At 56.8% G+C, this 26,187-nt stretch overlaps 1 protein-coding gene across 1 annotated transcript in view; it reads left to right on the top strand.

The window, feature by feature from the left end:
• NCKAP5L (NCK associated protein 5 like) overlaps positions 1-25,739 on the top strand; it is a 30,015-nt gene extending 4,276 nt beyond the window's left edge. The window contains 13 exon segments of the mRNA XM_038577607.1: positions 12,596-12,655; positions 13,625-13,726; positions 13,728-13,784; positions 14,559-14,627; positions 14,752-14,790; positions 15,518-15,637; positions 18,668-18,781; positions 19,865-22,488; positions 23,392-23,554; positions 23,786-23,867; positions 24,198-24,506; positions 24,583-24,725; positions 25,145-25,739. Of these exon segments, the coding sequence (XP_038433535.1) occupies positions 13,661-13,726; positions 13,728-13,784; positions 14,559-14,627; positions 14,752-14,790; positions 15,518-15,637; positions 18,668-18,781; positions 19,865-22,488; positions 23,392-23,554; positions 23,786-23,867; positions 24,198-24,506; positions 24,583-24,725; positions 25,145-25,360 (4,002 nt within the window). The 5' untranslated portion in view covers positions 12,596-12,655; positions 13,625-13,660 and the 3' untranslated portion in view covers positions 25,361-25,739.
• Positions 25,740-26,187: the final 448 nt, after the last annotated feature.

Genomic DNA, 26,187 nt, shown 5'->3' with positions numbered 1-26,187 from the left:
CCCAAACCCAGGCCCGGCTGACTCTGAAAGGAGAGCCCGCATCTTCAACACCTTCCCCAAACACAGCAGGTATGGAGCAGCACCCTCGGCTCCTCTGTCCTTAGTTCTGTGTGAGGGGATAGTCTCCCTGCGCCTCAGTTTCCCAGCCGGGGCTGATGGATGAATAACACATCATCGCTGGGTGTGGCACCTGCTCAGTAATTGCCATTTTCCCAGCCCTGGGAGTTACACGGATGAAAGAGGCCCGAGGAGGCCAGGCTGTTATTAAGGGGAATTAGCACTGCTATTATTACTGATTTCTAAAAGTCCAGCAGCCACTGAGAAGAGCCCAGTCAGGCACGGCTCCCAGGACCTGATGGCAGACCTTGAGCCCTGATTTCTCCAGTACTACCCAAGCTTTTTATTTATTTATTAAAATATTTTTTTTATTTATTCATGAGAGACACAGAGAGAGAGAGAGAGAGAGAGGCAGAGACACAGGCAGAGGGAGAAGCAGGCTCCATGCAGGGAGCCCGATGTGGGACTCGATCCTGGTACCCTGGGATCATGCCCTGGGCCGAAGGCAGACATTCAACCGCTAAGCCACCCAGGCGTCCCTCACCAAGCTTTCTAAAATGTCTATATGGATCTATAGATCTATATGGATATAGATATTTTAAAGAGAGACGACTCCATTCTGCTTCTCGTGCTGATGCCTGCAAGGCTTGAGGGGTGCTGCTTGGGGCAGCGGTCTCCAGCTCTCACTCTCCTGCAGGGCTTGAAATTGACCATCCCTGATGACCCTCTGGGTAGAAGAATGATGAGGTGGTTCCTAGCTGGGACGCTGAGGGGCCCCAGAGCTCCTGGGTTGTGGCCCTGGGGTTCTCAGCAGGCACTGTTCCTATGGGCTGATTCATTTCACCCCCGGCTGGCTTGATGTGGGGGCTGTAATTGGTCCGTCTGTGTGAGGATCTGTTGAGACACCCCCAGAACCTGCCTGAAGCAGCTGCAGGAACTTCCAGGTATCATTTACCCCAACTTACTCCCACTGCCCCAAACTCTCCCCTTGCCCACCTCTGCCCCTGCCCTTTGGGGTCTAGAATGAGCCCAGCTCTTACCCAAGAGGAAGTGGCCCTGACCAACTTCTGAACAGTTTGGTGTAACCATCCCATACCACAGCCTAGGGGTGGAAGGGCCTCTCTCCTAGGCCAAGGGGAGCTTTATGGGAAGGAAAGGACTGAAGACTGGCGTCCTTTGGACAGCGTCCCCACACTGATCTAGCCAGCCCTCCTCACCTCTCTCTCCCTTGTCCCGAGGGCCTAGTCCCTACTTCCTAATATGGGAAGAGACTAGATAGCCCCAGGTGGGAGTGGCTTTAGAAATCACTTGCGCAGGTGGTTGTTCCTTCTAACATTTTTTTTTAAGTTTTATATTTTAGTTTTGCACTAGACTTTAAAAAAATAGAGCCCAAAAATCAAAATGGTACAAAAAGGTATATGTTGAGAAACTGTGCTCCCACCTCCACCCCATTTTCCCTCCACAATACTCACTTATTAGTTTCCTACATATCCCTCAAGAATGTCCTTACACGAAACAATATAAATATAAATATATATTCTTATTTTTTCCCCCTCATCCAAAAGATAGCAGATAGCATATACGGTCTTCCTCTGTTACCTGTTGGCCATATCTGGGTGTGCGTGGCTTTCTCCTGCCACCTTCTGTTACGTCTCTGGTTTCCGATTGTTACTGCCCACCTTGGGGTCACCAGTTGATCCCAGGCCGTGAGCAGGATTTGTTCACCATCATATACTAAACTTCATTCAGACACCAAGGTCTAACCCAGCCTCTGAGGACTTCTCGAGCTACGGCCAACAGTTACTGTGTGCTGGGTGTCGTGCTAGACTCTGGGAGTGCAGTAATGATCCAAAAAATCTACCTTAATCAAATAATTCAACAACTATAGAATTACAGCCATGATGAAGGCTACAAAGGAAGGGCGTAGACTGTAAGAGCAAGCAATCAGAAGGCCCGATCCGCCGTAGCATGGGTGAGCGTGCGCGTGTGTGGGGTGAGGGAGGCACGTGGCACGGCCCGGCGTGAAGCTGGGGGAGTCTGGGGCCAGGACTGTGAATATAGTACATGTGATCTGGAAAACTGGGTTTTTAACTTGACTTCTGTGGCTTCTCTTATCCGCTTTCTGCCTGTCTGTGGGATGTCCTGGGCCACTTGAGGTTTATGGTGTCCAAAACAAGAAACCCCTTCTCTGCCAGATGGTGCTGATAGTGCCTCCTCCCCACCCCCACTGCCCGGCGTCTATCCCCAGCTCCGGGCCTGCAGGCTGCTGCAGCTAGAGCCTTCCTTCCCCTGTCGGCCGAAGGGAAGTTGGGGGGTGTTTGCTCCTCACTTCCTCTCTAGACGGCACCTCACTTCCTGTCCCTGGGGCTAGAAGAAGGCTAAAGCTCTTGGCTTAGCTGACCCTTCCTTCTCCCTACTCTCACCCCCACCCCACCCCCCCCCCCCCCCCCACCCCCCCCGCCTTCCTGGGAAGCCTTTGGGCCCTGTAGGAGGAAGGCAGAATGTAAACCAAGGGCTTCTCCCTAAAAGCCCTGCCCAGTGCCTTACCTTCAACCCCCTACCCCACACGAGGGGACCTGTCTTCCCAGCTGCAATCCCTGTCCAGAAATGATCTCATCCTTCTATGCCCTGCAGAAGAGAGAAGTCAGAGAGCGCTCACCCCACTTTACGGGTAGGAAAACTGAGTCCCAGAAGGGGTCTAGGCTTCACTCAGCGTCACTCAGTATGGCTAAGCCAGGACCGGAATCCAGGGAGCCTCCCTCCCATTTGTGGGCACAAGAGCAGAGTCCAGTGAGGGCTTGTGGGTGAGCCAGAGCTACTTAGCGTTCCCACAGAAGGCTACTTGCTTCCTGCCAGAGCTGGCAGCTTAGGAGGTCACCTCCACACTCTGGCCACATGGCACCCACTGAGTCAACACTGAAGCTGCCTGGATGTGGACGGCACTTGGCCAGCCAAAGCCTGTTCCCCTTTGAAGGAAGAGGCCAGGATGGGAACCTGGGGGCCCAGTGGTGTAGCCTACAGGTACAGCCTGAGAGCCAACAGGCTGTGTGGCCTTCCAGGCCCTCTTCCTCTTGGGTCTGAGAGCAGAGAGCTGATGTTCCAGTAGTCAACTCAGCAGTCGCCTCCCCGACTGCCTCCAGGAGCCTCTGTGCCTCAGCTCTTCCTGTGGGACCCAGCACGTGTCTCTGGTTACACCCCGGGTGCTGCAAATATGCTGACTCTGCTATTGGTCCGGGAGATAGGAGAGGAGTTAGTAGCTGCCATGGGCCGGGGGCCCAGGAAACACTCACCTTCAAATGCCCTTCAGTCCAGCTGCACTGAGTCATTGCATTTCCGTGCACACCCCCAGATTTCTGCTTCCTTCTGTTTATGCCAGCCTTTTGCCTAGAATGACCCCCTTGCCGTTCCCATGTACCTAAACCCCACTGCTCTCTAAAGCCTCAGTTCACCCGATGCCTTAAATTCTGAAAAACTGTTCCAGCTGCAGCTTAATATTTCTCCCCTGATCTTTAAAGTTCTCCAAAAGACTTCCCTCGTGGAACATCCTTCACAGTACAGCTATTACCTGCATGTAATTATGTCCCCTGCTAGACTGAAAGCCCCAGGAAGACAGAAGAGCTGATCCATCTCTGAATTGTCCTCCAGTACCCAGCATTGTGCCTCCTATTGAGTGATCTGTTTGGAAATACCTACAGAATGAACAGATTAGCCCCATTTGCCAGAGGGAGTCCCCAAGGCCTGAGAGGGGATTGAGGGCTTGGATAAGGTCATATCAGCGTTGGGTCCAAAGCTGAAAATGTCTCTTGCGCACCTCTCAGCATGGTTTGTCATATGGGCCCTCAGAGCCTTGTGGGTGGGGGCCTGTTGGGGTTCTTTAAGAGAACCTGATGAGGGGCAGCCCCGGTGGCTCAGTGGTTTAGCGCAGCCTTCAGCCCAGGGCCTGATCCTGGAGACCTGGGATCAAGTCCCAAGTCTGGTTCCCTGCAGGGAGCCTGCTTCTCCCTCTGCCTGTGTCTCTGCCTCTCTCTCTGTGTCTCTCATGAATAAATAAATAAAATCTTAAAAAAAAAAAAAATAAGAGAACCTAATGTGCCCACTGTCCCTTTTTTCTGGTCTTGGTTCTGTCTGGAATGAAAAGAGATCATCAGGTTCAGGGCTTCACTGGCAGAAGCAATGTACTGGCAGAAAGTTTGGGGTGAGGGGAGTACAGAAGTGCAGGCAGGCTCCTCTGCAGGGAGCTCCCCTTCTAACAGCACAGGAAGTCCCCTCTTCCTCCAGGGGAGGACCAGACAACTGGACGCATTTCAGTTGGAAATACTGCAGGAAGCACTTCAAGAAGACAGATCAGTGTGGGCTGCATCAGTTCAGGACAGTTTTGCAGGAGAATTGCTCTGGGGCCGGGGCAGGGCTTCAGGGCTGTGCTAAGGGGCTTGGGTCTGTCCTCAGCGTAGTCAGAGGTCATGGGAAGATTTGAGGCAGTAGGGAGACAAATCAGACTTGCAGTTTTAGAAAGATGATTGCTCTTGTAGAGCTCCCTGGAAAAGTGATGGTGGCAGGGAAAATACGAGTCTGGAACATCTTATGGTGCCAGGAAGTAAGCAGATGTTAAAAAGTAAATAAACTTTTTTAAATGGAGGAATGTTGAAAGAAGAAGAGCCAACCTGAAAGAGTTCTCAATGATCAAAGCTGGAATTTAAGCGATGAGACGAGTGATGATAATATTGGATTATAATCCAAAGAATAAAATATCTGTGAGTTCATGCTAATATAAATATGTAATTAAGTAAATCGGTGGCAGTGAAGGGACAGCTCTTCCTTACCGAAAACTTTAATTAATAAACGTAAAAGGAATGAGGGAAATAAAAAATTATCATTAGAACACTACAGTAATTGCTGTAAGCAAGATCCACCGATGAATCCTAAAATTAGTGGGTGAAAATTTAAGCAGAAACAGGATATTTGCATGGCCACAAAGTTTTGCCCCCCAACTGGTTACTAATTACAAAAGGAAAACTAGTAATTTTACAGTGGATAAACCCACTGGTAGAGACCACCTAACCAGGTGGTCAAGGTTAACCTCACCCATCATAAGACATCTCAGCATTATACCTCCTGGTATAATGCGCTGAGAGGGGCACATCATCGCTGTGGTGTTCTTTCCAAAAATTCATAACCTCAGTCTAACTGGAAAAAACATCGAGCAAACCCCAATAAGGGAACACTCTCCAAAATACTGATCCAATCAGTTCCCTTCCAAAATGTCAAAGTCATGAAAGACAAAGACTGAGGAACTATCATGAATCATGGGAGAAGAAGGAGATTTGGTGATTAACTACAATGTGGGATCCTGGATTAGATATTGGAATAGAAGATCAGTGGAAAAACTGGTAAGATTCAAATAAAGTCTGTGGTTTCATTTTTTTTTTTTAATTGTCCTTCTAAAGAAAGGTGGAGAACGGTGAGAACATGCTGTATCTGTTTTTTTTTTAAGTATGTGTGTGTATATAAACAATCATAAAAAACCACATAAAGTTTTAAAATACACACACACACCTAGAAGTAGAGGTGCAAGATGGCTGGGGAGAGAAGAGGAGCATCATAGACCAGGGGAGAGTCATCCAGGAGAAGGTGAAAGAAAGTGAAAGACATTAAGAAAGTGAAAAGACAACTTACAGAATAGGAAAATACTTGCAAGTAATATATCTTATAAGAGACTTGTACACAAAATATATTTTTAAAACCCTTACTGGGGTACCTGGGTGGCTCAGTCGGTTGAGTGTCTGCCTTTGGCTCGGATCATGATCTTGTAGTCCTGGGATCGAGCCCCGCATCAGGCTCCCTGCTCAGTGGGGAGCCTGCTTCTCCCTCTCCCTCTGCTGTTCCCCCTGCTTGTGCTCTCTCTCTGTCAAATAAATAAATAAAATCTTTAAAAAATAAAATAAAACCCTTACAGCTCAATTTAAAAACCCCCACAGAATCTGATTAAAAAGAGCAAAAGATCCAAATAGACATTTCTCCAGGGAAGATACATAAATGGCCAATAAGCACATGAAAAAACATTCAGCATCCTTAATTAGGGAAATATAAATCAAAATCATAATGAGGGATCACTTCACACTTACTAGGGTGACTAGAATCCAAAAATCAGACAATAACCAGTGGTGAGGACATGGAGAAAGGGAAACCTTCACACACTGCTGGCGGGACTGTAAAACGGTGCGTTCACTTTGGAAGACAGTTTGGCAGTTTATCCAAAATGTACACCTGAAGTCACCATGTGATCCAGCTAGTCCACTCCTAGGTGTGCACCCAAGAGGAGTGAGCACCTACATCCATACAAACACCTGCACACGGATGCTCACAGCAGTGTTATTCACGAGAGCCAAAAAGTGGAGACAGCCCAGATGTCCATCAACAGATGACTAGATAAACAGCGGGTGGCTTCCATACAATGGCATATTATTTGGCCATAAAAAGGAACGTAGTACTGATCCACGCTTGAGCATGGATGAACCTTGCAAACGTGGCGCAAGGGAAGGAAGCCAGTCTTGGAGACCACCTAGTACACGAGTCCATGCACATGAAATGTTAAGAGTAGGGAAATCTATAGGCAGAAAATAGGTCCCCTGGGGGGGGAGGTGCTAATTAAAGGGTAATGAAAATGTTCTAAGATTGCCACAATGGCATAGATCTGTGCCTGCACTACGAACCACCGAACTGCATACTTTAAATGGGTGAGTCATGTGGGATGTGAACTATGTCTAGAAGCTTAAAAAAGTCCAGGAGGAAGTGGTCACCAGAGGCACTTGTGCCTGAGAAGGCAACGGGGATGGAAAAATCTTGTTTGTATTTAGCATGGTAGCCGTTACTGCTGATGTTGGATCAGGTTGAGGAAGGAGTGAGACGTGAGGATGGGTTTTGTTGTTGTTTGTAGGGTGTGTGTGTGTGTGTGTGTGTGTGTGTGTGTGTGTGTGTGTTTGAGAAGTTTGGCTGTGGGAGGGCAGGAGGGGGACTATCTAGGGAAATGTCAGGGGAAAATTATTTTTTAGAAGAAAGACACCTGAGAAGTTTTAAAGTCGGATGGGAGGGGCACCCAGGTGGCTCAGCAGATGAGTGTCTGCCTTTGGCTCAGGTCCTGATCCCCGGGGTCCTGGGATCGAGTCCCGCATCTGGCTCCCTGCATGGAGCCTGCTTCTCCCTCTGCCTGTGTCTCTGCCTCTTTGTGTCTCTCATGAATAAATAAATAAAATCTTTAAAAAAAAATAAAATGGGCAGGTGGGAAAGGTCCCTTCAGGAGGTAAATAGCGAAGGCCTGAGTGGGAGTGGGCTGGGGCAGGAAGGACTGGCCTTGCCTTAGAAGATGGCAGCCCCTTTGCTGTGATGGGAGGAGGTGGGGAGGTACAAGTGTTCGATGGGGCTGGGAGGACTGACAGTAATAGGAGATTTGAAGGGTTTTCCCTTTGCTGGCTTTAATCCTCTGGGGAAATGAGGGCAGACAATTGAGGAGAGTGGAGTGGGTGTGAAGTAGCCTTAGAAGATAAGAGTGCAACTCTCACTAAACCTTGGTGGGAGTGTCAGGAGAACTGATGAGCTGGCTGGGATGGCTTCCCTTTGGTGAGGAGAGAATAAGGAACAGTGTGAGCAAAAGCTGAGGACACAAGTCCTGCCCTATCCCCAACCTCTAGACTCTGGAAAAGAGCATTGACCTTGAAAGCCCAAGTCAAGGAATCCCAGGGATCGTCCAGTGCAGTAGGCCCTGGCTGCATGTGGTTACTTGTAGGCCCTGGCTGCGTGTGGTTACATAAATTTAAAATTCATTTCCTCAGGTGAACTAGCTACGTTTCATGGGCTCGAGAGCTACATGTAGCTGGTGGCTACCATATTGGAGAGCACAGAATAAACATTTCATCATCACAGAAAGAACTTTCTGTCCCCCCAGGGGACAACGCTGGTCTAGAAAAGTGATTCTCAAACTATTTTGGCCTGAGGACCTCTCCTACCTCTTAAAAGTTGAGTACCCCAAAAGAGCTTTGGTTTCTATAGGTTCTACCTATTGACCACTTACTGTCCTATAAATTAGAACTGAGGGTTTTATTTTATTTTATTTTTTTAGAACTGAGGGTTTTAAACATTTCATTGACTTAAAATAATAAACCCACATGTATGTTAGCATATGTTAACATATTTATGAAAAGTAACTATATATTTTCCAAAAGAAAAAAAGCAGTGAAAAGAATGGCATATATGTTCTTGTATATGTCACGTCTGACTTAATAAAAGGCAGCTGGATTCTCATATCTGCTTCTATATTCAGTCTGTTGTGATATCACGGATCATGTAGTCTCTGGAAAATGCGACTATATGCTCCTAAGAGAGTGAAACTTAAAAAAGCAAATGATGTCTTAGTAGTAGTATGAAAATAGTTTCAACTCTGTGAATTCCTTAGAAGAACATTAGGTTCCCTGGACCATCTTTTGAGAACCACTGTTGTAGAACAGCCTCCTTTTGGCATAAAGCAACTTGTCCCTGAGAGATTGAGTGATTTCCCTAAAGCCTCACAGCACATAAATTGTAGTGTTGGGACTAGACTCTAAATCTGCCTTTTGGCGAGAATGGGCCCAGCTAGGCTTTGGGGAGTGGAACCCCTGGCCATGTGGCCCTATAAGTAAACCCATTGTGTCTGTGTCTGAGCCCCTTCAGCTCCCCACTTCCAGCAGCTGCTTTGTTGTTGTTGTTGTTGTTGGGTTATGCCTGGACAAGGGGCATGAAGGAGGCGGGAGAGGGGAGGTAAGGGGTGTCGAAGTCTGTAAGACTTTGGGGCTCAGCGTGACTGCCCTTCCTCCTGCCTGCCTCGGAAGGGCAGGGGCAGGGGGCTGATGCTGCACCAAGGGCTGGAGGTTCTTGCAGTGCTCTCGAAGAGGAAGTTGGAAGGGGATGCTGGGGGCCCCTTCCCCATGGACACATGCCTCTCTGTAGGCCTATTGTGTCTTGGGGCCAGTTGTCTGGAGGAGGGAAGGAAATTCTTGTCTGTCCTCTTTCCCCGCGGGGGGTGGGGTTGTGGGGGGGCTGGTTGGAATTCTTAGGGCTAAAAGATGCTTTGGGCTGGGATTAAGGTGGCTACTTTGAGGCCAGGAATGCCCTGGGGCCTCAGTCCCTTTATCCCCTCACTCCCAACAGCCCAGGACTGATACTGTCTGGCAGGAGTGTTGGCTGTGGGGTGCAGAAGTTGCTGTTTACAAGTGGACTCTTGGGTGTGACGGGGATTCCAGAAAGCAGCTGGGGGATGGGGGGGGAGCAGGGGGGAACCGGTTGTTGTTACGGATGATTCTCTTATTAAAGTGAGCTTCCCCATCTCTGCCTTCCCACAGCTGCCCACCCCCTCCCCCTCCTGGTCCCTGGCCTCTTTCCCTAGAGGACTCTGGGGGGAACAGCTGGTGAGTGAGGGGCTCCTCAGGGCCGGATGGGGGCGCCTGGGAGCCGGGCTTGCTGCCACCCCTCAGTCCTGACTCCCAGGCCGGGGCTTGGGGCTGGGGTCGGTGTCTTGCCTGCGCCCCGGCTGGCCAGGCGCCAGGGCCTTGCTCCTTTGCTCCTTTGCTCCTTTGCTCCTTTGCTCCTTTGCTCCTTTGCTCCGGCCGACGGAAGGGCCTGGACGGGGCCCGTGCATGGTGTCCCCGGGTTCCCCGAGCCCCCCAGCAGCTGCTCCCCCTCCCGGGTCAGGCCGAGGGAGGGCCCGGGAGGCCCGGGAGGCTCGGGTCCCCTCCGTCCCCTCCCCCGCCCGCCCCTCGGCACTGAGGTCACCTCCCTCTGAATCAGGCCTTTGTGGGGGGCGGGGCTGCCCGGCGGCACTTCTGGCGGGAGAAGCCTCGGTTGCAGGGGGCGGGGGCGCGCCCCGACCCGCGTGGCGTCCCCCGCGTGGCATCGGCGCGGCGTGGGGGGCCGCGGCGGGAAGGCCGGGAGCCGGGGCCACCCCGAGGACCCGGGCCGGGGGTGGCCCGGGCGGGGCCGAGCTCGGAGGCTGTGAGTAGGGGCCGGGGGCGGGGGGCGGCGGGGGTGCAGCCCCGGCCAGAGGGGAGCCCCGCGACCCCCGAGGAGGCCCCTGGGGGGCAGTCGGGCTGCCGGTCCCCGAGATCTAGGCGGAAAGCGCAGACCGGGGAGGGGGTGTAGGAGGTGCTCTTGCCCGCGGAGCTCCTGCACTGCCCGAGCCGGCCCTGGCCCTGCCCGTCGGAGAGAAGGCCGCCGCCCGAGCTGGCCCGGCCGCCGACCCAGGGCAGAAACCCTGTCCCCACAGTGAGGTTGAGTCACAGTCTGCCTTCACTCCCGGAGCGCAGCCGGGGACACAGACCCTGGCCCCCGCGACAGAGCCGTTGCCTTGGGGCGGCCTGTGGCTCGGAGGGTCCCCCGCCGGGACCAGGAGCTCAGCTCAGCAGCGGGCTCTCAGGGCCCAGGGGGGTCCCCACCCCCCTCCGCACACAGAAAGCCCCTACATAACCCGCAGCCAGTCCCCACGACCTGGCCTCCTGGGTGCATTTTCATTTTTGCTTTTTTTTCTTTAGGAAAAGATCGCCTCCTAAACCATCTTCACGCTCAGTTTGCTTTTTGCTGTGGTGGTTGAGGACACAAAGACTTGGGCCTTCCCCAGCTTTATCATTCTCCCTTTCTGGCCCCTGGACACTGCCGGGTGCACCCCACTGCTCTCCTCACCCTCCCTACTGTGTGGCCCCCACCTCCCCACCCCCCGCTATTCCCTGGAGGTGTCCACGGGGGAGAGATGGCGAGGGGATTGAGGGGAGAGCCAGGGAACCGGGCGGAGGGCGTGCATAATGGGGAGCCCCTGACTAGCAGGAGATGGCATGCTGGGGTGGGATGGAACCCGAGTGGTAGAGGTAACCCGAGGCCTTTTTTTGGTTTTAACCCCTATTTATGTATGTGGGAAGGAGGATATGTCCTGAATTTTTTTCATTTTTTTCCAAGCCTGTCCATTTCTAAAAATATCAAACACGATAATGTCATGAGCAAATGAAGCTATACCCAATACATGTTTTAATGTTGTTAAAATAACAAAGGACTTTAGATTGTTGTGGAGTGTTTAAAAATAAAGTATTACAAGTTTTTCCTTTTCCCGCACTTTTCAGAACCCCCCTTCCCGCTGTCATACACACAAGGGCACGTACACTGGGAAAGAAGTTTCTCTGCCCTTGTAGTTGCCTCTTTCTCCCTCTGGGGTGAAGGCTGGGCTGGCAGCTGGTGGGGAGGGGTTGGGAGGAGGAGCTCCCCCCCACCCCAGCACAAGGTGGGTAGAGCGGCCCTGTCAGGTCCGGGGGTGCCCCCACTGCCCAGACCCCACAGTGAGGAGCCCGGGATGCGGGGTCCCTTATAGGTGAGCAGACGACAGCAGTAGGGAACAGGCGGGACTTCGCATTGTGCCTCTTTGGGGTTGTAATCATGGAAACGTCCATTTACTGAGTTCCTGCAAGACCCTCTACACGCATTATCTCATTTCATCCTCCAACAACCATTTGGGCCAAGTATTCTCATGCACGTTCTACAGGTGAGGAAACAGTTTGTAGAGTCGGGATTCCAACCCAGATCTGTCCCGTTTGCAGAGCTCCAGGGGCCCTGGGACTCTAAGGAGCTTACAGAGTATAAGGAGCTTACAGTTCTCTGTAAACCCGTGTGTGTGCAGAGAGGCCGCGTAGGAAGGGGGAATGGAGGCCTGTCCGCTGTTGTGAACCAGCCATATGCCTCCAGATACTGCACCTCATCCTGGCTGGTGCCCCCCCATAAGGTTGTTAGGAGGATCAGGTGCAGCAGTGCCTGAGAAAGTGCCGCCACACTGCTTGGCACACAGGATACGCTCCGTGTTGGAAGCGTAATTTCCTGCCCTTCCGTTTCCTCGTCTCAAATATAGGTGTTGTTGATCATAGCGTTTAGTTCCCGTTGTGGTTATGAGGATTAAAGAAGACAGCGGCTCAGTCAGTGGAGCGTCTGCCTTCAGCTCAGGTCATGATCCTGGGGTCCTGGGATCGAGCCCCAAGTCAGACTCTGCTTGGCTGGGAGTCTACTTCTCCCTCTCCCTCTCCCTCTATGTGTGCACAGTTTGTTTTTTTTCTCTCTCAAATAAATAAATATTAAAAAAGAAGAAGAAGAAGAAGACAGCATATGTTGTGGAAGAGCCATAAAGCATCATGTGGTGCCGCTCATTCCTCTTTGGTGTCTGGGTGATTTCTGGCTGAGATCTAGGGACCTTTGCACTGGCTCTTTGCTCCGCCTGTAGTGCTCCTCCCTCATTCCAGAATTTCATCTGGACTTCCCTGAGATCTCTGCTTCCTTGTCACCTCTCGGTGCCTTCTGGGGACCTGATGCTTGTTCATTGGTTCACCTGTGTGTTATCTGCCTCCCCCAGTGGAATGGAAGCTTCATAAAGGCAGGGCTCTCTCCAGGCTTGTTCATCCCCAAGGCCCGGGGCCTGGCACATGGCAGGAGCCACATGAATGCTTGTGGAAAGCACGGCTGCCATCGTCTCCCTCTCTCTCCACAGGCGAGGTGACCTTTCCGGCTGCTAGAGTGAGTGCGCCAGCCTGGGTGAGGAGGCAGAGAGGTGAGGGGCTCTGAGCCTGTGCACGCTGGTGGGGGGCCCGGAGGGCAGGGGTAGGTGGGGGAGGGGTGGGTGGGTGAGCGGAGGATGAGGGGGGTCTTTCAGAGGGCTCCTCTCTTCCTTGGCCTGAAAGCTCTAAGCTCCTTTTGTGGGGGCTTCAGCGGATCAGAGAGGCAAGTAGTCCACGGTGAACTAGGGGCCTCCACCCTTTTATGTTAGGAAGGGTTTTCCATCTTCTGGAAATTTCTACAATATCTGTGTGAAAGAAGGAAACGAATGCTTTCCTCTAGCAGAGAAGTTGAACCTCAGATAGCTGCCGAAGCCTGGTCGGGTACAGCCAGTAGCTGTGACAGTGGTCCAGCGTGGGGGGCATCACAGCGCACAGTACAGGCCACGACCCTGGCTGTGTCGTTCTCGGGCAATGACACACTAGTCGGTTTTGTCATCAATCGGTCTCCTCCAAGCCGGGTTCCCCACCAAGGAGCGGGAGTCTGGGCAGGGACGTGAACACAGAGTCCCTGCCTTCACGGGGTCAACCCTCCCCGACAGGCAGGCACAGAGCCATGCCACCGGGACTGGGAACCCCAAAGAATGCATAGGAAGGAGCGGCCAAGTGGCAGGCAGGGAGGTGTCAGGGGACCTCTGCAGAGGGAACGGGATGCACAAAGAGACCGGGCCCCCGGGTCTCAGGGGAGCAGGGAGCTGGGGGGCAGCCTATCCCCACACCTGGCCAGCATCTGTGTCACCTGCACTAGGGTGAGCGCGGTTGCTGAGATTTATGAAACAATAGCCTCCGTTCTTCAAATGGGAAGAGTGTGTCTGTGGGTCTGTCCTGTGACCAGAAGAGCCTGAGTCAGGCCCTGGATTGTTACAGTATCCATGGCACGTCGGTCACACTGGACTTCAGGAACACTGACAAGTGTCCTGTCTGTCCTCCTCCTCCGCTCACCTCCCCCCCCCGCCCTGGAGCAGCCTGCCAGGGCTTCTCTCGCTTGTTCCCAGGGCCTGATGTCAGAGGCCATGGACCAGCCCGCCGGGAGTCCCGCAAAGCCAAGGCCGGGAGAGGGTGGTGACAGGCGCCACGGAGCCGGGCACCTGCCAGGAGCTCCTGCGCCGCCTCCGGGAGCTAGAGGTGGGACACCCCGGGGTGCGGGTGGCGGGACCCACCAGAGGCCCCAGGAGCTTGGATGGGCTCTTCTGACGTCGGGGGGGGGCCTTCCTCTCAGCCCACCTCTGCTGGGCTGGAACAGAGCGAACATTCTCTGACAGAGCTCCTCTGAGAAGCCCTTTCTTTGCTCCGAGCTCTCTGATCCGGGTGGAGGGGTCGGGGGTGACTTGGGACAAGAATCTTGCACAGGGGTCGGGCTGTCCTAATCCCCAAAGGTCTCCCTTCTTCCCCCCTTTTCTCCCCCACTTTCATGCCCTTGCTGGTCTAGGAAAGGCGCGGTCACGGAGGCCACAGGAAGAAGGGTTTAGATGACCCAGGGCTTAGGAGTCGGGGGACAAACATGGATCCCCAAACTAGGCTCTTCGCCATAGTCTCCTCCCCCAGCCTCCTCTGCCCTCCCTGCGGGGAAATAAGGATTACTCCTGGCATCCTCCAGCGTATCCTGGCCACTGTGTCTCCCCAGGCCCTCCATCCTCCCTGACTGAGGTTGGGGTTTACAGAAAACCAGCCATCTCCGCTCTGCCTTTCTGATGCCTTCCATCTGTCTCTGTAGCTACCACCCACCCCACCCCACCCCACCCCACCCTACCCTACCCCCGTGGGGAATCCAGCCAGAGCCAAGAGCTGGGTTAGGGGTGTAGCTAGGAGACGCCCTACCTCCCATTCCCCAAAAGGAATTACCCTGGTGGAAGAATGATCCCACAGCCTCCTTTATCGCCCTCTTTCTCCCTCCTGCAGGCAGAGAACTCGGCACTTGCCCAGGCCAATGAAAACCAGCGGGAGACTTACGAGCGCTGTCTAGATGAGGTCTGTGGGGTCTCTGGGGGGACTGGTGTAGGGGTTACGAGGAAGTGGGGAGGAGCACGGGTGGTCAGTGCTCCAGGCAGGGGCTGGTGGGCTGATAGCTCTGCCTCGGGCCCTCTGTCCCCAGGTTGCCAACCACGTGGTGCAGGCACTGCTAAACCAGAAGGTAAGCAACCATGGGGGACAGTCTCACCCCTGAACCCAGATGCCCTGGGGAGAGGCCCTGAATACAGCAGGGGATGTCCTTCCTGGGGACCCCTGAGCCTACTCACTTAGGGGCTAGAGGAGGGAGCTTGGTGGAAAAGGCCTACGGACCCTCCAACAAGGCTCCTTCTCCCCACCTCGGACAGGTCCATACTGTTCTACCCGGAGGCAGAGGTGGGCTAGGTAAGGCCAGGTCTCTGAGCTGTGGTAACTTTGATTTGGGCTTGAATCCTTCCCTCATCCTGGCCCCAGCTGGTTTCTCCAGATTGTGATGGCCCTGGTAGCAATGTTAATGTTGTGAGCATAAGGTGGCATCTAAATATTTACTCAAGTGCTGTGGGAACTCCTTGACTTATGAGCCACTCTGACCCCCAGGTCTTCCTCTGCCTTATATGGGCCCTTCTTTGATGTGTGGTTTCTAAGAGGCAGGGGGTTGGCTCCAGGGATGGGAAAGATGCCAAAGGGAATAGGATTTACCTCCCACCAGGGGTAAACTTTAGAGAACTTACCATCCCCAGAAAAATGTGACAGCTACAAACAGAGGCAGGCTCAGCTCCCCCTGGAAGGAGGCTGCAGAAGGGCACAACCAGCACTAGTGCCCACTGCTCTGATGAAGGAGACTGTGCTCATACCGCTCGCCCCCTCCCCGCCATCCTCTCCTTGTCTCCCTCCGCCTCCCTGGGTGGCAGGACCTGCGGGAGGAGTGCATCAAGCTGAAGAAGAGGGTGTTTGACCTGGAGCGACAGAACCAGATGCTAAGCGCCCTGTTTCAGCAGAAACTCCAGCTGACGACAGGCTCCCTCCCTCAGGTGGGCACAGGCCATTGTCCCTCCCTCCTCATGCCCCATCAGCATCGTCACCTCCTTTTCTCCTGATACCTGAAGAAGCAGGCGGCAGCCGTCCCCCTCCATCCCCCCTCTGGGTGCTATGGCCATCTGAGAAAGGCTCATCTCAACTGATAGATGTGAGCCTAGATGGGGTGGGGGGAGATTCCCGGAGTGCTCTCAAGCTCGGCTCTCCCCCTCCTCCCCCGTGCTCCTTGCCCCACTGGATGGCATCCCTTCTTGTTGACAGAGAAGGTTCTTGCTTGCTCCTGCCCTGTGTGGGGCGATGGGTGGAGGCTGAAAATGCAGTGATTTCAAGCTCCCAAGGGGCCCCTCTGGCCACTGCACTGCAGCTTCTTGGCCAGGGGCAGGGGCGGGGCTGGGCGTAAGGCGCCCAGTGCTGGGTGTCACAGAGAGGTCAGGAAAGGCACGTCCCCCTGGGTCATTCTGTGTGTGTGTGCACACACAGAGTTGCATTTGCCTGCCTGGTGACGCACAGGCCATGTCCTCAGGTGCTAGTCTTTGATTCTACCCCTGACACCTGCCTCACCCAGGAAATGCAGAGTGCTAGGAGGAGTGAATTCTGAACTCAGTTAAGATGTCACTTGGGCTGGGGTGGCGCCTGGGTGGCTCAGTCGGTTAAAGAGCCGGCTCTTGACCTCGGCCCAAGTCTTAATCTCAGGGTTGTGAATTCAAGCCCTGTGTTGGGCTCCACACTGGGTGTGGATCCTACTTAAAACAACAACAACAAAAAAGACGTGTCGCATGTGGTCACTCTATCAGGAGCTCCGCAGCTGGGGTGAGATATGGGGGTGGGAGGACCAGGACCAGCTCCAGGCCCTGAGGTGAAGATTGGGTTGTGCGGTCAGCCAGCACATCCCTATCCTACCTCCAGCCTCGCCAAGAAGAGAAGCACCTTCTGTGCCTGTCTGATGCCAACCAGGCAGCTCTTGGCCCCTAGACTGTAAGGAGGATGCCCCAGGGCTCACTGGGAAGCCTGGCCCCTGGCAGAGGTGTCTCATCACCCCATGGCTTTTTTGGAGGCTCTGTCCCCAAGGCCAGTGCAGAACTGGGTCTGAATCAGTGGCAGTAACTTTGTGGCTCTTCCCGCCCCAGGCCTGTCCCTGCCACAGAGGTCACCCTGGAACCCCCAGGGGCCTAACCGCACTAGCCAGGCTCACCCTGTCCATACCTTTCTTGGTGACCAGTGATAACAGAGATGTAGATCATCCTTAAATCACTGAAATGAAATCTGGGACATTTTGGGGTTTGGGGCAATAGATTATCTTCCCCAGAGGTAACATGACATGATGGAAAGAGCGTGAACCTTGGCCTCAGATGCACTTGGATTGGGTCCCTAACTTAGCTAATTCTTAGCTGTGTGACCTGGGGCAAATTATTTAACCTTATGAACCCCAGGGGTTTTTTCTTATAAGTGAGGATTAAGGTACCTACGTTGCAGGTTATCGTGAGGATGAAATGAAACAATATATAGCGTTTGGCTCATGGTAGTAATCAATAATTAGCAGCTGTTTATCATTATTAATGTTACATTCAAGTTGTGCTTTGCTAGGATGAAAGCTCCATTGAGCAAATGCTAATTAAGCTCTTACTGAGAGCAGCGCCTTTGCCAACATGTGTATGGAATTGGACAGGGCTGTGGTCTGTGCAGAGCACGTAAACCCTGAGGACTGGACTGCTTGGGGCTTCAGGAGGGTCCCTAGACAGCCAGAGGTTGGGGCAGAGTGACAGCGCTGTCCAGGAGTGCAGAGAGGCCAGCGGAGTGGCCTTAAGGAGGTGACCTGGCCCTCGCTGGATGGGAGATTTAAAAAGGAGAGTTGAGGGGCACCTGGGTGGCTCAGTGGTTGAGCATCTGCCTTTGGCTCAGGTCATGATCCCAGGTCCTGGGATCCCACAGGGAGCCTGCTTCTTCCCCTTCCTATGTCTCTGCCTCTCTCTGTGTGTGTCTCTCATGAACAAATAAATAAAATCTTAAAAAAATAAATAAATAAGAAGTAGAGTTGAAGGTGGGGAGAAGGGATGCCCTGCGGAAGGAACTACAGGGAAGCCTCTGCAGAAGCAAGCCACTCAGCTGGGCCGGCACAAAGGCTGTGTGAAGGAGCAGTGAGTGAGCACCAGAGGTGGCGTTGGGGAAGGACCAGCAGGCCGGGCCCAGACTGCCGGCAGAGGAGTCCAGACTTGTCTCCTTAGGCAGTGGGCAGGGATAGGAGGCTCTGAGCACAAAGACGCTTTAGATGAAAAAGAAAAAAAGAATACTTTCAGCTGCTTTGTTAGATAAGACGTTTGTGAAGCCACCAAACGAGGTCAGGGAGACGAATGCTGAGCAGCATCCAGGCCGGAGGAGGAGTGAGGATCGGGGCCGCCGCTGGCCAGCCAGAGAGGAATCCACAGAGGCAGGAGTGTAAAGCTGACTCATGGCTAGTCGAGATGCCTCGGAGATGGAAAGGACATTCTCAGGGACTGAGAGCGAAGTTGACCTGAGGTTAAACAGCAGTACCTTTGTCATCCTCAGAGACCAGCTGGGGGGGACCGAGATGATAATTCCTGCCATCTCTTTTTTTGGACCCGGTAACAAATGTCTTTCCATTAGTCTCAGCCATCCCTGTGATGCTGGGGTCACAGGCAGTGAGAACAGGAAGGGGCCATTCGAGGCAGGGCCTCTCCGTAATCGGGAAGAAAAGTGGTCCTAGAGCTGCCAGGGGCACCCAAATTAGGCTTGCCGCTGCCCTCGGCGCCCCAGGCGCAGTCTTCTTTCTCTAAAGCCCCAGATCGGTCCCATCTCCCTGCCCCCGGGCTCACACTTCTTCATCCTTCCTATGCGCCCTCTCCCAAGGCTCCTCCTCTGACCTAGTGGGGGGACAGTGTGGTGAAGGCTGCACTGTAGGCCAAGACACGTCCCTGAAGGAGCAGACTTGGAAGACGGCCCTTCCCATCGGGAGGGGGTAGAGACCTGGGACAGACGGCCCCTATGCTAACTCTGCCTCTCGCCTGCAGATCCCACTTACGCCACTCCAGCCTCCGTCCGAGCCACCAGCCTCTCCGTCCCTGAGCTCTGCCGAGGGACCGACCACTTCGCTGCCTCTGGGGCACTGTGCTGGGCAGAGAGAGGTAGGACGGCCGGGCACAGTGGCCCGTGGCTTCTCTGGCTACGGAGTCTTGAGTCCGTACCCCGTTGCTATATCCTAAGGAGTCCCAGGGGAGGGGCAGATCCTTCTCCGGGCTGGGCGTGAGCCCTCAGCTGGCAGCCTCACACCCAGAGAAACAGAGTCCCCCTGCCAGTCACTAGCTAGCCTTGCAAGCAGGGTGAGTGAGCGTTAGTAAGATGCGTCCTTAACATTTCCTGAGCTCTCACTCCGTGCCAGACACTGTGCTGAACCCCTGGATCTCGTTTATATATTTTTTTAAAATAATTTTTGGCGTCTACTTCCAATTGTCTATATACTTACTTCTTCAAGTCTAGAACTAGTATCTGTTTATTCTTTTGCTTCCCTGATTTCATTTATTTTGTGAGGTTAAGCATGATTAGCCATCCCTTTTTGTAGGTGATGCCGTGAAGCTTAGAGGTTAAATAACTTGCCGAAGTCCACCAAGCTAACTGAGCAGTAGACCTAGGACTGGAACCTGCGCAGTCTGGCTGCAGAGCCCATGTCGCTAACCACCGTGCTAGAGGAGCTGGCCCCAGGAGGAGCAGGGCAGAAACAGGGAGAGTGGTCCCAGTTCCCTCCACCGTGGGGAGTAGGGCAGCAGGACAGCTGTCTGACCCGAGAAGGCCTGGGCTTGCTGGCAGCAACTGACTTAGCTCTTGGCCGCATCACGTACCCTTCTTGAGTCTCTGTGTTCTTTCTGGAGCCTAGAAAACGGACAGGCCTCCCTCCCCGGGGCAAACATAGATACCACGTCAGTGGTGTTGGCCCTGCTGACCCAAAGAGTAGTGGGAAGTGGTGGTGGGGGGTGTTGGGATAACCAGGAAGGGAGGTGGGGCGCCCGCCCAACCCCAGGCCCACCAGGAGGAAGAGTGGGGGAACCAGGGCTCGGTGACTTGGAAGCTGAGCTGTCGTATCCGAGAGGCTGTTAATTCCTTTTGGGGACTCAGACAAAAGCAGGCCAGCTGTGTTCTGACACACTCGGTTTGGCCCAGCTCAGGTCCTAGGCCTGCACGTGGGCTCCCCCTCATGTCGTTTCTCCCCCAAGGTGTGTTGGGAGCAGCAGCTGCGGCCAGGAGGCCCAGGACCCCCGGCCGCCCCACCCCCAGCACTGGATGCCCTATCCCCATTCCTTCGAAAGAAGGCCCAGATCCTGGAGGTGCTAAGAGCCCTGGAAGAGACCGACCCCTTGCTTCTTTGCTCGCCTGCCACCCCCTGGCGGCCTCCAGGCGAGGGGCCCGGCTCCCCAGAGCCCATCAACGGCGAGCTGTGTGGCCCACCTCAGCCGGAACAGTCATCCTGGGCCCCCTACCTACTACTAGGCCCTGGGGGCCTGGGAGGCCTGCTACACTGGGAACGCCTCTTGGGGGGCCCAGGGGAGGAAGAGGGTGCTGGGCGGCCCTGGGGCCCTAGTAGGGGCTCCTCCCAGACCCAAGGCACTGGCTCTGGGCCACCCTGTGCCCCAGGCAGCAGCTCCTCCTCCTCCTCCGATGAGGCAGGTGACCCCAACGAGGCACCCAGCCCTGACACCCTGCTTGGGGCCCTGGCCCGCAAACAGTTGAACCTGGGCCAGCTCCTTGAGGACACAGAGTCTTACTTACAGGCCTTCTTGGCTGGGGCTGCAGCAGGCCCACTCAGCGGGGACCAGGCCGGTCCCGGGCAGCCATCTTCCCCAGACCAGGGGCCCCCGCAGCTGTCCAAGTCCAAAGGCCTCCCCAAGTCAGCTTGGGGCGGGGGTATCCCAGAGGCCCAGAGGCCGGGCTTTGGTGCTACCTCAGAGGGCCAGGGGCCCCTCCCCTTCCTCAGCATGTTCGTGGGTGCAGGTGATGCCCCCCTGGGCTCGCGGCCTGGCCACCCCTACTCCTCATCTCAGGTGAAAAGCAAGCTCCAAATTGGCCCCCCTTCTCCTGGGGAAGGCCAGGGACCCCTTCTGCCCTCTCCAGCCAGAGGTCTCAAGTTTCTAAAGCTGCCTCCAGCTTCGGAGAAGGTCCCCAGCCCAGGAGGCCCCCAGCTCAGCCCCCAGCTTCCCCGGAACTCCCGAATTCCCTGTCGAAACAGTGGTTCTGATGGCAGCCCGTCCCCACTGCTGGCTCGCAGGGGTCTGGGTGGAGGAGAGCTGTCCCCGGACGGAGCTCAGGGCCTACCCACCAGCCCCTCGCCCTGCTCCACAGCCCTGGACTCCGCGCAACTCAGACCTCCCCAGCCAGCCTTGTCCGCCACGCTGTCCCCGGGACCCGTGGTATCTCCCTGCTACGAGAACATCCTGGACCTTTCCCGGAGCACCTATAGGGGGCCTTCCCCAGAGCCACCTCCATCCCCACTGCAGGTACCCACCTACCCACAATTAACTCTGGAGGTGCCACGGGCCCCTGAGGTCCTCAGAAGTCCCGGAGCTCCCCCCAGCCCCTGCCTCCCGGAATCCTGCTCCTATGTGAGTGCCCAGGAGAAGAGTTTGGACAAAGCAGGCCCGGAGTCTCCCCATCCTGGCCGCAGGACCCCCAGCAGCTCATCCAAGAAGCCCAGCCAGGGGGCAGGGCGGCGACCTGGGGATCCTGGCTCTACCCCTCTGCGGGACAGACTGGCAGCCCTGGGGAAACTGAAGACCGGCCCCGAGGGGCCAGAGAAAAATGGAGTGCCAGCCAGGCCTGGCACCGAGAAGGCCCGGGGAGCAGGGAGGTCAGGGGAGAGCACTGGAGAAGTGGCACCCCCCGCCCCCAGGCCTCCCGAAGGGCCAGAAGCCAAGGGGACCCCACGGGGGGCAGTGGCCTTAGGCACAAGCAGCCTGAAGCAGCAAGAACCTGGGCTCCTGGGGGACCCCGGGGCCCGGGTCTACTCCTCTCACTCCATGGGGGCCCGGGTGGACCTGGAGCCTGTCTCCCCGAGGAGCTGCCTCACCAAAGTGGAGCTGGCCAAGAGCCGGCTGGCAGGGGCCCTGTGCCCCCAGGTACCCCGCACCCCTGCCAAAGTGCCAACCTCAGCCCCCAGCCTCGGCAAGCCCAATAAGAGCCCCCATGGCAGCCCTACGAAGCTACCGTCCAAGTCACCCACCAAGGTGGTGCCCCGGCCTGTGGCCCCACCGACCACTAAGGAGCCCCCGAAGCCTGACAAGGGGAAGGGCCCCCCGTGGGCAGACTGTGGCGGCCCTGGGGCCCAGCCTCCATCCCCCGCACCTGGCCCTGCCGACCCAAGCCAAGGCCCCGAGGGGCGGGCCCCACACTCAGCCATCGAGGAGAAGGTGATGAAGGGCATCGAGGAGAACGTGCTGCGGCTGCAGGGCCAGGAACGGGCGCCAGGCACCGAGGTCAAGCACCGCAACACCAGCAGCATTGCCAGCTGGTTCGGCCTTAAGAAGAGCAAGCTGCCCGCGCTCAACCGCCGCACAGAGACCACCAAGAGCAAGGAAGGGGCCAGCGGGGGCTCCCCACTCCGGAAGGAGGTCAAGATGGAAGCCCGGAAGCTGGAGGCTGAGAGCCTCAACATCTCCAAGTTGATGGCCAAAGCAGAAGACCTCCGCCGGGCACTGGAGGAGGAGAAGGCCTATCTGAGCAGCCGGGCCCGGCCACGGCCCGGAGGACCGGCACCGGGGCCAAGTGCAGGGCTGGGGCAGGTGCAGGGCCAGCTGGCTGGCATGTACCAGGGCGCGGACACCTTCATGCAGCAGCTGCTCAACAGGTGAGGGCCTGGGACCAGTCAGCCAGCCAGGTCAGCGGGTGCTCAGGAGTGGGGGGGCCCTTTCCCTCCATGGGCACACCTGGGGCTGGCCCTGCTTATCCTGAGAGCCAAGAGGCTAGGAGGTCAAGAAAAGTGCCACCAAAGCATCTGGAGCTTCGTGGCCGGGCCCCGAGGAAAGATGGGGCTTGGAATCGGAAGCCGGGGGTCTGGGCCCCAGCTCGCCTCCTCTCTGGCCGTCTGACATTGCATGTGCTGACACCCAGTTTCTCATTTAAGGAGAATTAACAGGCCACATTTTCCTAAATTGTCTCTAGCATCAGATGAGGCCGTAGTTCAGGGACCACTAGTTCATAACCGTGGGCTGATAAAGGTCTTACTCTGGGATTTCCTATCCTATAGAGCAAGGAGGTGCCCATTGCTGCCTGCCACAGACTCAGCAGTGGAAATGGGGTTCAGAGAAGGGGCGATCCCATCTTGGGGTTGCTCCGTCTGAGCCAGATGAAGCACAATGTCCCTAGGGGTTGGGCACCAGGGTGGGGTGTGGCTTGGACAGCAAGGGCGCTTGAGTTCAGCTGGGGCAGGCAGGGGTGTGTCACGTGTGGACCAGGAGGTGATGCATCTGCCGTCTGCTAGCAGATGGCGTCGAGAAGTCTCTAGGCTTGACCCTGTGTAGCTTTGGGGAACTTGTCCCATCTCCCCTGCCATTTCTCTGAGGTTTTCCCTAGGTCTCTGCCTTTTCCCAGCATCAGGAGGACTTGATGGGGGGCAGCCACCAGGGATAGGTCCCCTATCCTGGGGGGCAGTGGGTATTGTACTAGGCCCAGCAGCATTGGAGGGAGTGAGGTCAGAAAGTCTGGGTGGACCCAGGCCTCCCCTCACCTTCGTGTGCACTGCTGCCTGTAGGGTGGATGGCAAGGAGCTGCCGCCCAAGAACTGGCGGGAGCCCAAACCCGAGTATGGCGATTTCCAGCCAGTGTCCTCTGACCCCAAGAACCCCTGGCCAGCCTGTGGGCCTCGAAACGGCCTGGTGGGGCCTCTTCAGGGCTGTGGAAAACCTCCTGGAAAGGTAGGTTCTTGGCTGCTAGGTATTGGGCCCAGCTCTGGGGCCCGGCCAGGTCTTGCACCCCTGGAGGGTTCCCCTGCCCTGGGTCGTGGAAGCTGCCAGGTGCACCACGGTCTCTGGGGCCCGGTGGGCTGCAGGCTCTCAGACCCATAGTGTCCTCATGGCAGAGCTTGGGGAGGGGTACGGGTGGGGGCGTGAGGAATGGGTTCTGAGGTCTCCTGTACCCCCACGCAGCCCAACAGCGAGCCAGGAAGGCGGGAAGAGATGCCCTCAGAGGACAGCCTGGCTGAGCCAGTGCCCACCTCACACTTCACAGGTCAGCAGGGTCAGGGACCCAGGATGGGACCTGCCCCTTGCCCCCTGCCCACTTTACCCTGTTCCCATCACCGAAGCAGGTACCAGGCCCTGAGTGCCTCTTGGTGCCAAGCACCAGGTGGGCACCGGGGCTGCACAGAACTAAATCCCTCCCGGCCCTTGGGCACCTGGCCCAAGTCTGGGGGAGTTGGGGGAGGAGTGGTGGGGGATGACAGCCTGCTGGGCCAGGCGGGGCCACGCCCGGGAGCCTGGGCTGGGGCAGGAAGCCGGAGGGAGGCAGAGGGGCTGAACCTGCAGCTTCGCGTCCTTGACTTACCGTCCCCTCCCCCAGCCTGTGGCTCCTTGACTCGCACCCTGGACAGTGGCATTGGGACCTTTCCGCCCCCAGACCACGGCAGCAATGGGACCCCCAGCAAGAATCTTCCCAAGACCAAGCCCCCGCGGCTGGACCCCGGCCCGGGAGTGCCCCCAGCTCGGCCCCCGCCCCTTACCAAAGTCCCCCGGCGCGCCCACACGCTGGAGCGCGAGGTGCCGGGCCTGGAGGAGCTGCTGGTGGGCGGGCGGCACCCCAGCTTGCCGGCCTTCCCCGCGCTGCTCGCCGCGCCCCCGGGCCACCGGGGCCATCAGGCCTGCCCCGACGGTGAGTGTCCGCGCAGGGGGGCGGGCGGCCCGGGAGCCCCACGCGCCACCTCCCGCCTTCCCTTGTCCCCACGCAGATCCCTGTGAAGACCCGGGCCCTCCCGCCCCCGTCCAGCTGGCTAAGAACTGGACCTTCCCCAACGCCAGGGCAGCCGGCAGCTCCGCCGACCCTTTCCTCTGCCCGGCGCGACAACTGGAGGGGCTGCCCAGGACCCCCATGGTGAGCGCGGCCACCGCCTGGGGCGGGGCGGGCCCAGAGGGCAGGAGGGACGACTGGGGCTCCCCCTCAACCCTCACCCCCTCCACCCCCACCTTCCCCCCCAGGCCCTGCGGCCTCCTGAGCTCCCCCCTCCTCCCTCCCCCCCCAGGCCCTGCGTCCTCCCAAGCTCCCCCCTCCCCACCCCAGGCCCTGTGGCCTCCTGAGGCCCCCCTCGCCCCCCTCCCCGCCCTGTGGCCTCCTGAGCCCCCCCCGTCCCCCCCTCCCCGCCCTGTGGCCTCCTGAGCCCCCCGTCCCCCCCTCCCCGCCCTGTGGCCTCCTGAGCTCCCCCCTCCCCCCCAGGCCCTGCGGCCTCCTGAGCTCCCCCCTCCCCCCCAGGCCCTGCGGCCTCCTGAGCTCCCCCCTCCTCCCTCCCCCCCCAGGCCCTGCCCGTCGATCGCAAGCGGAGCCTGGAGCCCACCAGCCGCCCGGCCCCGCCGCCCCAGGGCCCCGCCTTCGGGGGCAGCCGCACGCCCAGCACGTCGGACGTGGGCGAGGACGGGCGAGGGGCCAGCGGGGGTCCCCCGGGCCTGGAGACCTCCGAGTCTCTGAGCGACTCCCTCTACGACTCGCTGTCGTCCTGCGGGAGTCAGGGCTGAGGCTGGGCAGAGACCGCCCGGCTGGGCCGTCCGAGGTGCTGGGCTCCGCCCTCCAGCTGTGCCAGCTGTGCCAGCTCCGCCCGCCCCGCCCGGGCGCTGGAGTCGGGGGCGAAGGGCCGCGCTGCCTTCTCTCCCTGTCTGCCCTGGCCCCCCGCCGTCTGGATGGTGCTGCCCTCCCCCCCCCCCCCCCGCGTCTTTGGGGTCCGTCTGTCTGTCTTTTTGTTGTTTTTTTATATTAAAGCGCCTGGACCAGTCCCCACCCACCCCCATCCCCGCACTGCGGTTAATTTATCTGTCCTTAAGAACTCGGCTGCTCTGCTTCCAGCCTCTGCTTCTGCCCTCTTCCTAATAAAATGTGGAGGCCCCTCCCTGGCCTGGACTCCCGTTTTTGTTTGTTTGTTTGTTTGTTTGTTTTCTGGGGGGAGGACTCGGGGATGGACAGGTGGGTGGAGGCTGCATGGGCACCAGGGCCAGGGACCCCAGGACCTTAGACTTTGCCTTAGGTGCCCTTGTGAGGCAGCCCCACCTTAAAAGGTAACTGGGTGGGGGTGGGGAGGTGGGGCTGCTCAGGCCTGGAATGGCACCCGGGGTTGGGGATGCCCCTTGGGTAGGGCGGAAGGCCGGCAGCCTGGGGGGACGGTGGCCCTGGGCGTGCACTCCAACTCCTGTACACACTGGGCGGGGAGGGGGCAAGTAGGATGTGCAAAGCAAGCTTCGGGGGCTGACATGTAGATAAAGTAGCCTCCTGTTGCCACCTTCTTAGCCCTCCTTAGACATTGGGCTTTCCCCCCAGATCTTTTTGCCCCTATTTCTACCTCAGATCTCAA

Source organism: Canis lupus, chromosome 27, assembly GCF_011100685.1.
Source record: "Canis lupus familiaris isolate Mischka breed German Shepherd chromosome 27, alternate assembly UU_Cfam_GSD_1.0, whole genome shotgun sequence".
Classification (NCBI taxonomy): domain Eukaryota; kingdom Metazoa; phylum Chordata; class Mammalia; order Carnivora; family Canidae; genus Canis; species Canis lupus.
This window is presented reverse-complemented; position numbering and strand designations above follow the sequence as displayed.